This window comes from Zootoca vivipara, chromosome 16 (assembly GCF_963506605.1).
Source record: "Zootoca vivipara chromosome 16, rZooViv1.1, whole genome shotgun sequence".
Lineage (NCBI taxonomy): Eukaryota > Metazoa > Chordata > Lepidosauria > Squamata > Lacertidae > Zootoca > Zootoca vivipara.
The window spans coordinates 33,853,492-33,868,534 of NC_083291.1; the positions used below are offsets into that span (position 1 = coordinate 33,853,492).

Here is a 15,043-nt window from a genome sequence, read left to right on the forward strand (position 1 = left end):
GTTCTTTCTTCTGACCCACAGGTAGCCCAGAAACATCACCTGGAGCCCAGGACCGGAGCCAGCCAGCTCCCCTGTCTCCTGCCTTCCGCACGGGCAGCGACCCTGTCCTGCGGCCCAATGCCCTGAAGCCTCGCCCACTGGGAGGTCCGCCACTGAGCGGCTCTGAGGGGCGGCTCCACTCCAAGGCTCCACCCAAACCTTTGAGGGCCCCGTCCATGCTGGTGAGCGACTACTGCGAACTGGTTCCCAAGGCTCCCGAAGGCCCTGGGAGCCACGTGGAACGTCTACGGAAGGAAGAACGGTGGCGGGGCCAGGCCTACATCACAGAGACATCCTTTGGGTTCCTGGACACGGACGGGGCACCTTCTACCCTCCCCCACACGGCGGTGGCTGCCGAGGAGCCAGGATTCGAATGGCCCCTGGTAGAGACCACCTCCTCCTTCCAGCCTCGCCACTTCAAGTCGCTGCTCTTGGCCCCTGACAACAAACCCCTGGAGCCCAGTGCCCTAAAGCGCCTCAAGGACCTGTTTGCCCAGCACGACGGCCAGGCAACTGCCCTTCACATTCTCCAGGTGGACTGCCAGGTGAGGGAGACCAGCAGCAGGTGGGGGGGGGACACGACGACAGCTTTTCACTTTACCATTCTTTCCTGCAATCTCCTGCCCCCACCTCAAGTATGGCACATTTTTGGCCTTTTATAAGATGGTTGGTTTTGTCCAAACTTGTCCTGAGATCTCACTGCTGAGGTGGGACTTGAATGCTGATCTGCGGTATGTTCTCTGCTGTACCGCCGCTGTGGCTGGTGCTCAAAATATTTCGGCCAGGACGTTTTTTTGGGTAGGGGGTGCAATGGGGCAGGGGCTAAATAGGAGACCTGGCTTCCAGCTCAGTACTATGGCTGGGCAATATCTGGTTTTCAATATTGTGATATATCACCAGCTAAACATATCAATACAGTGGTACCTCGACTTACGAACGACTCAACAACCGAATTTTTCGACTTACGAATGGGGCAAATGTCCGCACCGCACGCTTACGAATTTCTCGACATCTGAACGGAAACCGCGGCGGTTTTAGATAGGGTTTTTTCGACTTACGAATTTTTAGATGGGGTTGCTTCAACTTACAATTTTTTCCGTTTCCAATGCATTCCTATGGGAAATCGCGTTTCCAATGGCGCTTTTCGACTTACGAATTTTTCGACCTACAAAGGTGCCTTCGGAACAGATTAAATTCATAAGTCGAGGCACCACTGTGTATATTGATATATCATAATATCTGAAATGAGAATGGAACTATGGAGAGGCATTGGCTGGCTTCACCGTTTTCCCCACATTGTGATTTTTACAATAGCGCGCACACACAAACACACACCATGATTTGCGATATATTGCCAGGTCAAAAATTATGAAAATGATATCATGATAAGGATTTCAAACCAGTTTTGGGTGATATATCCATATCTCCCAGCCCTATCCTATACTTTTTTGGGGGAGGGGGGCTTTTTCTAGTTTTGCCCGAAGTTGTTGAGCTCTGCCCCCCACCCCACCCCACAAATCTACACTTTCGACATACATCAGGATTTCCCCGGACATTTCAGCAAAATACAGAATAGAATCTCTTCCCTGCCCATAAGCATAAATTGGAAAGCTTTCGCTCTTTTTAAGATGATGCAAAAATTGACAGATGGACTGTGCCAAGAGCTTTTGTTGGCTGGCTAGACCATCGTTTATGTGACAAACTGCTCTGTGACTCACAAAAGCTGATATCTTTGTTGGCCTACGAGGTGCCCCAAAACACTGTTGTTTAACAGACTGACACACTGTTATCCTTCTGAAGCCCGCTCACAGTCCATCCTAGATGGTAAAAGTATAATAAACTAAATAATTAAGGATGAGACCTGCCTTGGTTAAGAGGTAGGTAACCTTTGTCTTTACTGCATCTCAAGACAGAGAGAGAGATGCATGGTATTGCCCTGAGAACGAAACATGACAAGGTGGAGTTTTACTTTTCTTTTAAAATCAATGAATAAATCTCAGAGCAGAAAGCTTTGGAGCCAAGATTTCCCTTCCTTCAGCCCTCTTGCTTATTCTTGCACATGTGCTATTTAAGGCACTGTTTTAATTTTGTTTAACAAAATTCTGAATTAACAAAATTCAGAAGAGATGGGTTTGCTTTTAAGCCAGGTGTCACAGTGGCCGGAGTGGACTACTTCAGAGTAACGACGCTACGCAGCTCTGCATTTTATTCTTTTATTGGTGCTGCGTATTTACAGTGCTCAAGTCATTGCTATTTACACGGAGCGATGTTGTCAGTCGGTTTCAGAACCTCCTAATGGCTTTTGGCGCGTCTTTCTCCAACACAAAAGCTTTGGCAGACCCATCCTCTTGCCCCTCCTCTTCCTGCGTAATTCTGGAGTTGGGGGGATGGGTCTTCCCCCCTTACTTGCCCCTTCCTGTCCCACCTGGGACCCTGGCTCCTCTACCTTGCCTGAGCCTCGGACACGACTTCCTGCTTCCCCACTGGAATCGGAACTCTCCCTGCTTTCCCCTTTGCTCGGGGACGGGCTTGAACTCAGGAGGGGAGGGACTTCGCGATATCCCCTGTCCCTCACATCCACCCCCCTCCCAAGCTCTCCTTCACCCCTCCCCAGGCCCCCCCCATGTGTCGGTGACGACTGGAAGCCTAAAAACTCGGTGCTCTCCGAGCCCGTTGGTGTGAACACCTCCCCCCAGTCCTGCGAGCCCCCCCCTTCCGCCTGGGAGGACGGGAATCCCAAAAAGTCCGTGGCGTCAGAGCTGGTGGGGGTAAAAATGTTTTGCCAATCTGCTCCTTCCTCTGACTGGGTGGATCTTGGCGACACCCATACCTCATCCTCTGGTTCCTCAAACTCCGCTTCCCAGCGCCATGGTGAGCTGTTCTCCCGTGCCTCCTCCTCCTCCCCCTCCCTTTCCATGTGCCAGGGCTTGGGTCTGTGGGGAAAGAGGGCGTGAAATTCTTCCACCAAGAATTCCTCCTGTATCTGAGTGGCGGGAACCCATTCATTCTGGGACGGTGGAGCATCCTCCCATGCCATGAGGTACTCCAGGCCCCCCACCCCCCACCTTGAATCCAGGATGGCCGTGGCCTCATTGAGTTGCTCCCTGCTTTCCCTCTCCCCCCCTCCCTCGGGGGTTTGTTCGCTGTCTCTGAGCCTGCTGCTTTCCCTGTACGGCGACAGCAGCGATCTATGAAACACTGGATGCACCCTCATGTCCTCTGGCAGTGCCAGCCTGTATGCCACCGGGTTGACCTGTTGCGTGACCGTGAAGGGGCCCAGCCATTTGGGTGCCAGCTTTTTGCACCTCCCTCTGGTGGGAAGGCCCTCCGAGGACAACCACACCTTGTCCCCCACCCTGATGACCTCCCCTTGTCGCCTGTGGCGATCTGCCCCCTTTTTGTACGCTTCCTTGGCCCTCTCCAAGTGTTCTCTGAGCTGCTGGTGCACCGTCTCCAGTTCCTCTGCCCAATCCTCAGCCTGTGGGCCCTCCTCCTCCTCCTCCCTCTCCCTCTCTGGGAAAGATCTGAGGTCGCGCCCGTAATTGGCCTTAAAGGGCGACACCCCTGTGGAGACGTGCACTGCATTGTTGTAGGCAAATTCTGCTAGTGGCAAGCGATCCACCCAGTCCGTTTGCCGCTGGCTGACGTAGCATCTCAGGTACTGCTGCAGAATGGCGTTGACCCTCTCCGCTTGTCCGTTGGTCTGCGGGTGTCTAGCCGTCGACAAGCTGACCTCCACCTGCAGGAGGTTCATGAGCCGCCGCCAGAACCTGGAAACAAATTGGCGGCCACGATCCGAAATAACCCTTAAAGGTAATCCATGCAGTCTGAAAATGTGATCAACAAACAGTTTGGCTGTCTCTTCTGCCGAGACTGCCCTGGCACACGGTATAAAGTGACACATTTTGGACATGAGGTCCACCACCACCAACACTGCAGTCTTACCCCTGGACGAAGGCAGATCTGTGATGAAGTCCATGGACACCACTTCCCACGGCCTGTGTGGTGTGGCTAAGGGCTCCAGCAACCCTGGTGGCGCTGCTCTGACCACCTTCGCCCGCTGGCAGGTGGTACAGCCCCTTACATAGTCTCGAACATCTTCCCTCACCCCTGGCCACCAGAAGTGTCTCATGACTAGGTGAGTGGTCTTGTCCCTTCCAAAATGCCCCGCTGTAGGGTTGTCGTGCATCTGCTTGAGGACCGTACGTCGAAGCTGGGTGGTGGGTAGGTACAGCGCACCCTTGTAGAAAAGCAGCCCTCTGCGTTCTGCAAAGTCTTTTGCCTGCTCCCTCCCCCCTCTCAGTTCTCTGAAGATGCGGTTGGCAAATTCATCCGCTGCCGTCAGTGCTGTGAGTTCTGCCTCGCTCACCACTGCTGCTCCGCAGGACCATGCCGACGGGGGGAAAATGTGCCTTGGGGCTGGTGGCGCCTCCTCCTCCATGTACTCTGGCTTGCGGGAGAGGGCATCCGCCCTGACATTCTGCTCTCCTGGGATGTAGTGTATGGAGAAGTTGAAGTTCGAGAAGAACTCCGCCCACCGTATCTGCCGCTGGTTGAGCACCCTGGCAGTTCTCCAGAACTCCAGGTTCTTGTGGTCTGTGCACACCTGGATGGGGTGCTTGGCGCCCACCAGGAAGTGTCTCCAGTGCTGGAACGCCGCGTGGATCGCAAGAAGTTCCCGATCAAAAACTGTGTAGTTTCGCTCGGGCTGGGTCAACTTCCTGGAGAAGAAGGCACAGGGTCTCCACTCTCTGTTGGCGTCCAGTTGCAACAAAATGGCGCCCACAGCCTTATCAGAAGCATCTGTTTCAATGCGTAGGGGCGCGTCCTGAACCACGTGGAACAGGTTCTGGTCTGAGGCGAACACCCTCTTGAGGCTTTCGAACGCTGCTTGCGCCTCTGGTGTCCACCTGAACTTCTGCTTGCCTCTCAGGCAGTCAGTGATGGGAGCCGTAACTCGAGAGAAGTTCTTGATGAACTTCCTGTAGAAGTTGGCAAAGCCTAGTAGGCGTTGGGCATCTTTGCGCGTCCTGGGGCTGTGCCAGTCCAGGATGGTCTGCACCTTGTCCTTGTCCATTGCCAGCCCCTTGTCTGACAGCTTGTAGCCCAGGAAGTCCACCTCCTTGGTGTGAAACTTGCACTTCTCCAGCTTCACATACAGGTGGTTCTCCTTCAGGCGCTGTAACACCTCCCTGACGTCCTTCACGTGCTGCACTGGGTCGTTGGAGTAAATAAGGATGTCATCCAGAAAGACCAAGCATTTCCTGAAGAGTAGGGACCCCAGGACGTGGTGCATGAAGGCCTGGAAGCATGCTGAGCCCCCTTGCAACCCGAAGGGCATCACCAGATATTCAAAAGAGCCCAGAGGCGTGAACATCGTGGTTTTCCACTCATCGCCTTCCCGGATCCGCTGTCAGGAGATCATCCACTCTGGGCATGGGGAAAGCCACTGGCTCTGTCACCGAATTCAGCCGTCTAAAATCCACCACAAGACGGCGCTGTTGCGTGTCTTTCTTGTCCACCCAGAAGACCGGGCTGCCCCCTGCTGCCTTGCTTTCTCTGATGAACCCCCGCTTGAGGTTCTTGTCGATAAAAGCGCGCAGATCCTCCAGTTCCTGGTCTGACATGGCGTACAGCTTGGCTGGGGGTATAGTTGCCCCAGGCACCAGGTTGATCTGGCAGTCAAAAGGCCTGTGTGGGGGCAGGTGGTCGGACTCCGCTTCACTGAAGACCTCCTGCAGGTCCCAGTATGGTTTGGGTATCGCCTCACCCCCTTTGACGTGCATGGTGGCCACCGTGGCTATCGGAGGCCCCTCCCCTGGTTGGTGCTGCATGCAATGTTCCAGGCAAAAGTCCGATCCAAAAGTGATGCATCTCTGATGCCAACTTATGGAGGGGTCGTGGCGCGCCAGCCAGCTCATGCCCAAAACGATTGGGGGGTCTGAGATGGTGGTGACGTTGAATGCCAGTGTCTCTGAGTGCCTTCCAACCGTCATTCTCATGGGGGGGGTTTGATGAGTGATGGCCCCTCCCAGCAGCTCTCTGCCGTCAATGGTTGCCACGTGCAGAGGAAAATCCAGCTGCAGAAGCTGGATCTGGTGCTCTTCTGCAAAGTTTCTCGAGAAGAAGTTGGCTGAGGCACCACTGTCAATTAGGGCGAGGACCGTCAATGGATAGCCATTTGGGAGCGTGAGCGTCACTTCTAGAACCACTCCTGCTCTGGGAGGGGTGGGCTGGCTCTGCTCCTCTCTGTGCGGGTGGGTGGGCTGGGGCTGTTGTCTGCTGACTGTGCCTGGCTGCCGCCCCTTGTCTCCTGCAGCCAGGCTTTCCCGTTTCCCTGCTGTGGTGCTGCGTCAGTGGGGGAGGGCACAACCGTTCCCGCCTTTCCTTGCCACTCCCTGCGATGTGGGCAGTCTCTGACGAGATGCTGGGGGGAGTTGCAGAGAAAGCAATTCCCACCCCTTCCCTCCTTGCGTCTTGGCGCCGCTGGGGTTTGAAAAGCCCGCGCGCGCGCGCTATCAATCTGCATGGGTTCCTGGTCCTGACTGGCCCCAGGCGTGGCTTGAAAGGGTTGTTGAGGGAGTGGCTTCTCCTGCGACCGTGGGAACCAAGCCCGCTTTGCGCGCGTTGCTTGCTTGTCGCTCCATCTGGATTCCTGCCTCACCCCCACCGCCAGAGCCGCTTTGCTCAGTTGATCCATATTACTGGGCTTTGGACCTCTCGAGAGCTCATCCTTCACCTCCTCATGCAACCCCAAGTAAAACGCCGCTTGCATTGGGGCAGACTCCAGATCCCACCCCAATCTGTGCACCAGCATGGTGAATTTCGCCCAATACGCGCGAACTGTCATATTTCCTTGGCGTAAATTATGAAGTTCCTCCTTAGTCTGGTCCATATGACTATCGGACGAATACATCGTTTTCAAACCTTCTAGAAATAGTTTGACATTCTTCATGCAAGGATTCCTTGTTGCAATTAACGGTCTTAGCCACTCCCTGGCCGCCCCTGTAAGGTGCTCCACAATAAACGCTACTCTGTGCTCATCATCAGGGAACTCATCGTGGTGCAGCTCAAGAGCATACACAATCTCAGTCTCAAAGCCCTGAAACTCCTTCGGGTCTCCATTGAACTTGCTTACTAGGGTCCCGGCTCTCCTTCCTGGCAGCACTTGGACTTGGGGTGCCCCTCCCGCCTTGTTTTTCTCTGCATCCAGCTTGTTTTGGAGGTCTACCGCCACCGCCCTTAAATGCTGCTCTTTTTCCTGGAGCTCTCTCACCTGTTCCGCAAGTTGTAGCCGGTCGTCCTGGACCTTCTTAGTCTCCTCTTTAGCTGCCTTCAATTCTCCCTGCGCCTGCAGCGACAGCTGTTGCAGTTCTAGCTGGGCTTGCTCAGCGATCTGCCGCCACTTCTCCGCCTCTGACACGCTCATCCCGGCAACTCCAAAGTAGCCCAAAAAGGATTAGGAGGTTGCTGTCACAGGAGGGGAGGGACTTCGCGATATCCCCTGTCCCTCACACCAGGGATTAATTGTGAAGTTTTTACAAGCCTTATGAAGGCAATGGAGAGCCGTGAGATTGGAGCTGTGTTGTACAGAGAGCAGGAGTGGTCCATAGGAAGCGATGTGGAGAAGGCCGACTCGTTTTTAAACGGGGAAAAATGCATGTGGGTTGCATTTTTGCATTCCTATCATAGTGCATTCAAAGAAATGTTCTGATTCCTAAAATGCCTGATCCCTCCTCGCTCTAATGGACCAGGGAAGGTTCTCACATGCTAGATCCCAAAAATGATTATTTTACTACCACATTATGTTCGCATTTGGTTCTTGGATGCCCACCTGAGCACTTCTCGTTGTGCACCTCCAGTCACAGAAAGCAGATTTTTATGCTTGCTTACCTATGGCAGCCCACAAGGGAAACCAGCCTGGGGAGCGAAATGGAGGAAGGGAGGCCGTTGGCTGCTTCAAGTTCCTCACCCTTTCCCCAAAATGCCCCCCTTTTATTCTTCAGGTTGCCAGAATCATTGGAGTATCCAAGGAGCAGCAACGGGCAATGGGGGTCAGCTCAGGCCTGGAGCTTATAACCCTCCCTCAAGGGCATCAGTTGCGGCAAGACTTGCTAGAAAGGTATTGACAGTTGGGAGTGGGCAATGGAGCAGACTGCCCAAGAGGGGAGGCTGGTATTCCTAGGATGACCACAGCTACTCCAGGAGTTGGTTGCTTGTGGGTTTTTGTGTTTGTGAGAGAGAGCTTGGGGGGGAACCAGGTCAGTATGCAAATTGAAAACTTTGCTAATGAATGCATTAGGAGGCGGTAAAGAATTTTCCTTGGCTGAGTGTTCTGAAAATTTTGTGTGTGTGTTGGCTGCATTTTTCCTCCTTCTAGGGCTTGAGATGAGTATGCAGAGCTGTTTGCCAAGTGGCAACATGTTCGAGTGGGAAATTCAGCAAGGGAAAAATCCAGGAAGAGGGTTTTTACAGGGAGTCACCCAGCCTCTGGCCAGAAGGAGCTCCAGATAAATAGCTAACAGCACTGCGATCTTGTAACTACTCGGTGAGAGGTTACCAGTTGGCAACTGTTTGACCGTATTCACTTTAATAGTCTGAGCAGCAACAGCAGCACAATCCTCTATATCAGGGGTGGCCAACTCCCAAGAGACTGTGATCTACTCACAGAGTTAAAAACTGGCAGTGATCTACCCCCTTTTTGGAGGTTCAGGTCAAAATTCTTGAGCTTTTTTTAGGAAGGAGAAAGGCCCATTTTTTAGGGGTTCAGGTCAAAGTTGTAGGGCTTTTTTTAGGGGGAGCCAGTGGCCTACCAGTGATCTATCACAGACGTCCAGTGATCTACCAGTAGATCTCGATCTACCTGTTGGACGTGCCTGCTCTATATGCACCATGTTGAGTTTTACACCTGGGTTGTGATGCGATTCTGGCTAATCTGAAAAACTGAGTGTTTCCCCCCAAGACGTGTTTCCCCAATCACACGTGCAAAATTCAAAGCCTTGAGAGTTGAAACATTTGTGGTGAGAAACTCAAGGTGTGGTATTGAAACTGGAGCGTTTGCCAGACATGCCTCAAGCCCACAAAACTGCTGCTGTGCTCCTGAGTTTGGAATGTTTATTTGCTTATTAAAATTTATGGCACACCTTTTTGATAAGGTGGAGTGGCTAAGAGTCTAAGGATTTGGGGATGTGCCTGGTTCTGAGTTCGCTCTGTGCCTTAGGCAGACTCTCGCAATGTCAGCCCCACAGCTGCAATAGGGGAATAATCCTGCTTGCCTACCTTGCAAGCAGGGGTGCCAACTTGAATATTGGGGGGGGAGGTAAACCCCACCCCACATAATCACATGATGTGCACACACACCATTTGAGTGGCAATGCCCATCAACATTGGTGGGGGGGCAGCCTCCTCAAATATTTTATTGGGGGGGGCAAAGGGACATCGCCCCCTCCCCCCCGAGTTCGCTCCTATGTTTGCAAGGGTTTGCAATATAATGTGATTGTGATGTTATTTGAACACTCAGCAGAAGTATAAAATTATGTTCTACTGGTAGGTGATGGGATTAAGAATTTCCTGAATCATGGGTATATTCAAACACATTTAGCATTGGATAAGATGGGAGGACCTTTTTAAGTGAGTTTTCATATTCATTTTCTGTGGCGCAGCACCCTCTCGTGGTGATGTCGTGGGAGGACAAAATAAAACTCTTAATTAATCGGTCATTGCTTCTGGGCGAGAGCCCTGATGCCATAGAAAATGGTACGGTAGACTGTGTTTGTTTTGAGGGCAGCAGAAACCCCTGTCTGTCCACTCAAGATTCCCTCTTTGCCAACCCTCAGGCACCACCTCATCGCTCTGGGCATCGCTGTGGACATCCTAGGCTGCACAGGGTCCGCAGCTGAGCGGGCGGCCACTCTGCACAAGATCATTCAGCTGGCGGTAGAGCTGTGGAAGTCAGCAGGGGACCTCTTTGCCCTCTCTGCTGTGATGAAAGCCTTGCAGCTGCCGCAGGTGAGAGAGGAATAGAGGAGAGTGAAATGAACTGTAAGGCACTTGCCAACACTCTGGTCACAAGAGGATCTGCCGCAGGGGGTGGAAAGCCAAGGCTGTGGAGCAGCTGTTTGCCCAGGAGGATTGTGTAGTGGGCCACAGACAAGTGCGGCCCTTCGGAAAAGCCAGCCCTGCTCGCACTTTGTGTGTTGTGGGGGCCTGACTTGCTGTTAAATGGCTGTCGCGATCTCTCCTCCCCTCACCCCACTTTCATCTGAAAAAAAAGCATCAAGTTTCTGGGCCTCACTGAAGGGTGTAATGTGCTTTAGAGCAGTGTTTCCCAACCTTGTGCCTCCAGCTGTTTTTGGACTACAATTCCCATCATTCCTGACCACTGGTCTTGCTAGCTAGGGATGATGGGAATTGTAGTCTCAAAACATCTGGAGGCACAAGGTTGGGAAACACTGCTTTAGAGCATGAGAGTGTGGATATTTTAACAGAGCTACGTTTCCTCCGAATAGGGAGGCTTCATCCCAGTTATCAACCTCCTCCTTGAATTCTTCTGACGTTTCATTAAAAAGTCTCTGCTCATGGCACGTACAAAGTTATACCTCGATAAATCTGCACGTACTGATAATGCCAGCCCTTATTTTGGTCCTGAACTTGCCATTCCAGGCCAAGAGGTTCAGAAAAAAATGTGCAGATTAATTCCAGTGAAAGGGGTTGAATTTGAATTTGCCCAACCACAGGGTGTGAATATAAGAGAGGCGCTGTGCTGTTATGCTGAAGTTTGCATAGACAGACTTATTGACCCCCTTGTGTGGATTTAACACATTTCCATCCTGTATATCCTCAACAGAGCTCTCTGGGTGTGTGTTTTTTTAAACCTTACCAGGCCAATCGCTCAAGTCTTCTTGTGACACACAAGTCTGTGCTGGTAGCTAGTCCAGTAAGTTTGGCTCTGCTTCTCCCTCTACAGATCACACGGCTGGAACAAACATGGAGGCACCTGCGCCAGAACCACACGCAGAGCGCCATCACTTTTGAGAAGATGTTGAAGCCTCTCATGGGGTGCCTGAACCGGGCTGAAGGTGAGGCCTCTTAGCCATGTTGACGGAGGCAGGCCTGAGGATGCAGAATATGGCGTCTGTCATGACACGGTTCTATGGCTCCCTTTCCATACGCTTGAACCTAGTTGTGGTTTGCAGCTGTCACACGGTGTACAACCCCACAGACGTTTATTTTTGTGGCCTCCACATGGGAGGCTATGTTTGGATCTTCTGCCTGTGCCACAGTTCACAGGAAGGGCTTTGCTAGAACCATAGAATTGTAAAGTTGGAAGGGACCTATTTAAAACCATTTGGTACCCTTCTGAAACCCTTCGTTTCCATGCTTTGGTACTAAACACTATGGCTGCTCTTGGCTTGTCATTGCAGCCCCTCCCCCATCTCAAGATCAGATCACTTTTGTACCCTCCTCTCAGAAGGCAGTGTTTGGCTACAGCCCCATTTACATGGCGGCCCAGGGGAAGAGCATGGAAGAAGCTTGTGCAGGGTGAGTTGGGGGTGATGTGAATGCAATGCTGCCTCCCCACATACCTGCCAAGTTCCGGCCCGAGAAATAAGGAACTGGACCGGAAGTAGCAGAGCGGAAGTAGCGCTGCCGCCATTTTGGAACTGGGCGGAGCATGCTCAGAAGCGACTTTTGATGCTGCTCTGCCCTGTTCCAAAATGGCCACCGCACCAGAAGTCGCACTGCAGCCATTTTGGAACTGGGCAAAGCAGCATCAAAAGTCGCTTCTGAGCATGGTCCGCCCAGGTCCAAAATGGCCGCCGTGCCAGAACAAACCGGGAAAAAACAAAAAAAATCGTTTTTTCGGCTGGGGGCAGCTGGAAAAACGGGGGTTTCCCAGGGAATACGGGAGACTTGGCAGCTATGCCTCCCCATCTTGGAATCAGGTGTGGATGGCGGCAACTACCTTGTCTCTGGCTAGGGACCACTCTCTGTGGGCTCTCCCTGCAGTTTGATGACACCCATATGAGTATGTGCACAGGCTGTTGGAGGAACATTTCATCCTTCCTATATACTTGCATCTAATATACCATTACTCTCCTACTGTCTCCTGAAGCTCCATTTTTTGTTTTTAAAAAAGCATCATTAATTTACTTATTGAGCTCAATTGAAGCAGCAGCATTTTTGAGAATTTGCAAAAGTCAGCCTGTTAGCGCTGCCTACTGTGACCAATGGCAACTCCTTAAGGTCTTTCCTATTAGAAAAAGGCTGCTGGAGTCCTTTTAACTGGAGATGTCAGGAATCGAATACAGGACTTCTGCCTGCAAGGCATGGGCTCTTCTAGTTGTGGCCCCTTCCATTTTTCTTCTTTAAAAAAATAATTTAATTACAAAGTGATTTGTGCTTCTGCCCCACAGGGAATTCAGTCCCCTCCCTGAAAGAGGTTGCAGTTCCCCACATCCTGCCCCTCCTCTGCCTTATGGAAGGAGAAGAAGCCTGGGGTAGCAATGAGGAGACCTGTGATGCTCTTCTACGGACATTGGAAGCAGCTCGGTTCATGGCCACCAACGCCAGTGCCTACCGGATCAGTGCTGAAGCAAAGCTCCAAGGTAGGGTAGCTCTTGACAGTCCTGATGAGCCAGAGATTGGCAGCCTTGTCCCTTTACAGTCTCATTTTGTGCTCAGGTTAGAGTATATGAGACTTACATTTTATTCTCTCAAACATTTACATCCATGCATATGCCTGGAACGTTTCTTGGCGGGTGCAGTACATGGGGATGGTTTGTTGTAGAGATTTTCAGAAACCGAAAAATAAAAAGTTAAGGAAACAAGAGTTGGCTGAGCTGCAGAAACAGACAGATGCATCCAGCGGCAAAGTGAGTGCCATGGCTGTGTAGGGGTTGGAACCTGGGCTTTCTAAATTGAAATCTGGCAGGCAGGCAGCTGTTCCATCACTGACTTTTGCCATGGCAAAAGGGGCTGCTGCTGCTGCTGCTGCTGGACTGTATTTTGCCTGCCAGCCAAGTTCTGCAGCATGGTTTCCTAGGTCCAGCAGAAACATTCCCATTCCCTCCATGAATGCCATGTGTTCATGTGCAGATGCATACCCCGTTGCCCCCCCCCCAAAAAAAATCCAGGCAAGCGACTGTTGGGTGTCCTCAGTCAAATCCTGTAGCCACGTTGGTGCTGAAAATGTGAAACAGCGAGATATTTTTGGGAAGGTTGGCTAGAGGTGTAGTTTGCACATCACAAAAGCACCCGAGGGGATCCTGGAAGCGAGGCCTCTCAGGCACACGTCCAACGTGTGCCAAGGCCTTCCCTAGCCTACATTTTATTCCAGGCAGAGGAGGCTTCTGCACATTCATTATTTGCTTCTCTTAGCCCCACACAAGCACTCTCTCCCTTCTCCAGCCAGCTTTTCTGCCTTTCCAATAAAAAAGCTAGATAGCGAGAACCAACCCACAGGAGGTCATGTCTTGTAGAACTGCTTGAGAAGCCTGTTAGTTCTTTTCCCTGAAGCTCAGGGGGTTAAATTTGAGACACGCTGTACCTGTCCACTGTGGCTGCTGTTGCTTGTGTTAACATCATAATCTGCTTTGCTCAGGATCTGAATTCTGCACAGACAACACCTGGTGCCTCAAGCAGAGGTATTCCTTTTCATGCTTCCTTAATGTTTTCATGCACGTGTCTTTAAGCTGATGCACAAAAGAGCCATTGTGGCCCAGAGAGGCTGCCCATTCTTCTACCTGGCATTGTGGCATCTAAAGAATGTGATTTAGTGGTGAGCCTTACCGTTAAGCCAGCATTGCTCAAACTGCTGTTTCGTTTTGTCCTGGGCCTGCTTCTCTCTTGAGCTTATAATGTGCAACTTCACACCTTGAGCCACCTCTCTTGTGGGCATGCCTGGTGCCTGACCTAGGTGTAGCTCTCTCATTCCCCACTGACAACTGCTGAAGCCTCATGGCTGCTTTTTATCCCTTCTCTCCAGGGTTCCAAGGAACTCCAGAACTCCTGGAAGCATTCCAGACTGAGTTTTCCCTCCGCTTATTCTGGGGCAGCAGGGGAGCCGATGTGGACCGGGTGGAGAGGCACAAGAAATTTGAACAGATCCTGACTGTCCTTTCCCAGAAATTGGAATGAACGGGACTAAGAGTTTTGCACTCCTGACACACCAGCTGGGATGCAGGCAGGGAATGGCAAAGAGTAATTTGTCAAGAAGCCAAAGGAAGAAGCGCCTGCTGCTTCTGGGAGTACACTTCCGGGACTGGAAGGCGCAGACGGCAGCGTTCGCAAGGAGCCGAGACTTTTCGGTGAGATAGACGTTCCTTCTAGGAAACGGCCGTCTTTCTATGCTACCTGAGGCCATTGGTGCCTTTCCCAGCCTTTGAGAATACAGGCTGCCTTTGCTGGAGACTGAACAGGTGGAAAGCCGTCAAAGGCCTTTGTTACTACTATGTGGTGGTGGAAGCATTCTGTTCCCATCCTACTCTAGTTAGAATGCCGATTAAGAATGCTACAGGTGGGGAAATCTGAGATTACAGGCATGGTTTTAGAACCCAGGAAGTTACACTTTACACACCTCTTCTGTTGGACCAAGGCTGCTGAAACTTAGCGCCGGATTAGTGGCATTTGCCGAATACTGATGTTGGAAGGTGTCTCCCCACTCCAAAATTAAAGGAGGTACTTGAGGAATTGTTCTTTCTAGAACTGGATGTAATTAATCTTAAGCAGTTGGGCACCCCCCCACCCCAAAAAACCCCCCTCAAGTTACAAAACTCCTTCATCTCACCGCAGCTCTGCTGTAGAAATTGGTAAATGGTGGTCTTCCAGCAACCCATAACCTAATTCTGGGGGGCTGCCGGCTGATGGGAGGCTGAAGGGCCCCGGGTCTCCTAACACCCTTGCTTTGCTAATTGCTGTTTCATAATTTGCTGCCGTCTATGCCATAGAGGCAGCTTATGATAAAGAGGGGGCAGAAAGGTTGGTTGGCAGGGGGGTCTTTGTG

The 15,043-nt window shown here is 51.7% G+C and overlaps 1 protein-coding gene across 2 annotated transcripts in view; it reads left to right on the forward strand.

The window, feature by feature from the left end:
- SH2D3A (SH2 domain containing 3A) overlaps positions 1-15,017 on the forward strand; it is a 32,235-nt gene extending 17,218 nt beyond the window's left edge. For both annotated transcript variants that reach the window (XM_035140376.2, XM_060268799.1), the window contains exons 6-11: positions 22-584; positions 8,046-8,161; positions 9,876-10,047; positions 11,006-11,117; positions 12,456-12,647; positions 14,027-15,017. In XM_035140376.2, the coding sequence (XP_034996267.1) occupies positions 22-584; positions 8,046-8,161; positions 9,876-10,047; positions 11,006-11,117; positions 12,456-12,647; positions 14,027-14,178 (1,307 nt within the window). In that variant the 3' untranslated portion in view covers positions 14,179-15,017. The remainder of the gene's footprint in view (positions 1-21; positions 585-8,045; positions 8,162-9,875; positions 10,048-11,005; positions 11,118-12,455; positions 12,648-14,026) is intronic.
- Positions 15,018-15,043: the final 26 nt, after the last annotated feature.